The following is a 1,206-nucleotide window of genomic DNA, read 5'->3' on the forward strand; positions in this document are numbered from 1 at the left end:
CCCCTCTGTCAGCTGATGGATCACAGACCGCCCCTCTGTCAGCTGATGGACCACAGACCCCCCCTCTGTCAGCTGATGGATCACAGACCGCCCCTCTGTCAGCTGATGGGTTTGATTCTGTTTCTTCTTCTGTGGTGCAGGATCAGGAGGACAGGGCTCTGCAGAAGATTGAAGAACTGGTCCAGAGCTCTCCCTCAGTCCTGAGCAGCAAAGGTTTGTGACTCTGAATAATCAATGTTCTGGATGTTCTGTGGTCGGTCAGCAGAGGGCGCAGCAGCTGCGAGAACATCTGTTGGTTCTGATCCAGCTTCTGTCACCAGTCTGACTGAACTCAACAAACATTTGTCCTCTGTCTCTGCAGCTAAAACCGTCCCTCGTCTGGTCAAAGAGGGGTCCATGAAGGAAACCAAACCCCGCAGAGGACGGAAGAAGCTGTTCAAGATGGACGCCTCGTCCCCACTGCTCGACTCGCCACACGCGGTGAGACACAGTGGGTCTTTGTGTATTTGTGAGGACCTTTGGGGCAGTTGTTTTGAACTTTTTCTTCTGTTTCCTGTCAGACGTCAGGAGGAGCAGAAGACGACAAGGAGAGCGATCACCTGATCATCAGGAGGCAGCTGCGCTCCAAAACCTGCAGGAAGTGATATCACTGGAACGTCTCACTGAGATGTTCTTGTACAGATTTGAGTTTTGATCATTTGGTTTTTAGTCTTCATGTCTTTAATAAAGAACTTAGAATGAGACAACAATCACTTCTAGCTCAATAATGCTGACAAAAACAGGAAAAGATTCAAATTCATATCAGAACTTTAACAATGATGAGGTGTGTTCGGTCTGAAAACTCAGTTGGATCACATGTTGGATCAGAAACCAGAAACTAAAACCTGAAGAAACCAAAAAAACAAAAGTAGCCCTGAAGGAGGAGGGGCGCTAATCAGAGTGTGTAACCTCAGGTGAGGTTCAGGTTCTACTGAACAGCTCATGATCCAGAAAGTCAGAAACAACCACCATTTTATTATCAGTAAACACTCTCAGAATTCACTCCTAAGACAGTGACTTGTGTCTCAATTTGTGTATAAAGTTTTACTTTGGAAGTTTCTGTGGATAAACTGAGCTAAAACGTAACACTTGTATTTCCACATCGTTAACAACAAAATTATTCTCTCTGACATAAAAAACAAACAAAAACAGTGCAAAATGCTTGAC

At 45.3% G+C, this 1,206-nt stretch overlaps 1 protein-coding gene across 1 annotated transcript in view; it reads left to right on the forward strand.

Annotated features, from left to right (window-relative positions):
* The window catches only part of LOC108229204 (kinesin-like protein KIF20B), a gene marked incomplete in the record, with an annotated part of 15,652 nt that extends 14,464 nt beyond the window's left edge, over positions 1-1,188 (forward strand). Inside the window, 3 exon segments of the mRNA XM_037980607.1 lie at positions 141-213; positions 362-480; positions 561-1,188. Of these exon segments, the coding sequence (XP_037836535.1) occupies positions 141-213; positions 362-480; positions 561-644 (276 nt within the window).
* Between the last annotated feature and the right edge of the window lie 18 nt (positions 1,189-1,206).

This window comes from Kryptolebias marmoratus, linkage group LG17 (assembly GCF_001649575.2).
Source record: "Kryptolebias marmoratus isolate JLee-2015 linkage group LG17, ASM164957v2, whole genome shotgun sequence".
NCBI classification, from domain to species: Eukaryota; Metazoa; Chordata; class Actinopteri; order Cyprinodontiformes; family Rivulidae; genus Kryptolebias; species Kryptolebias marmoratus.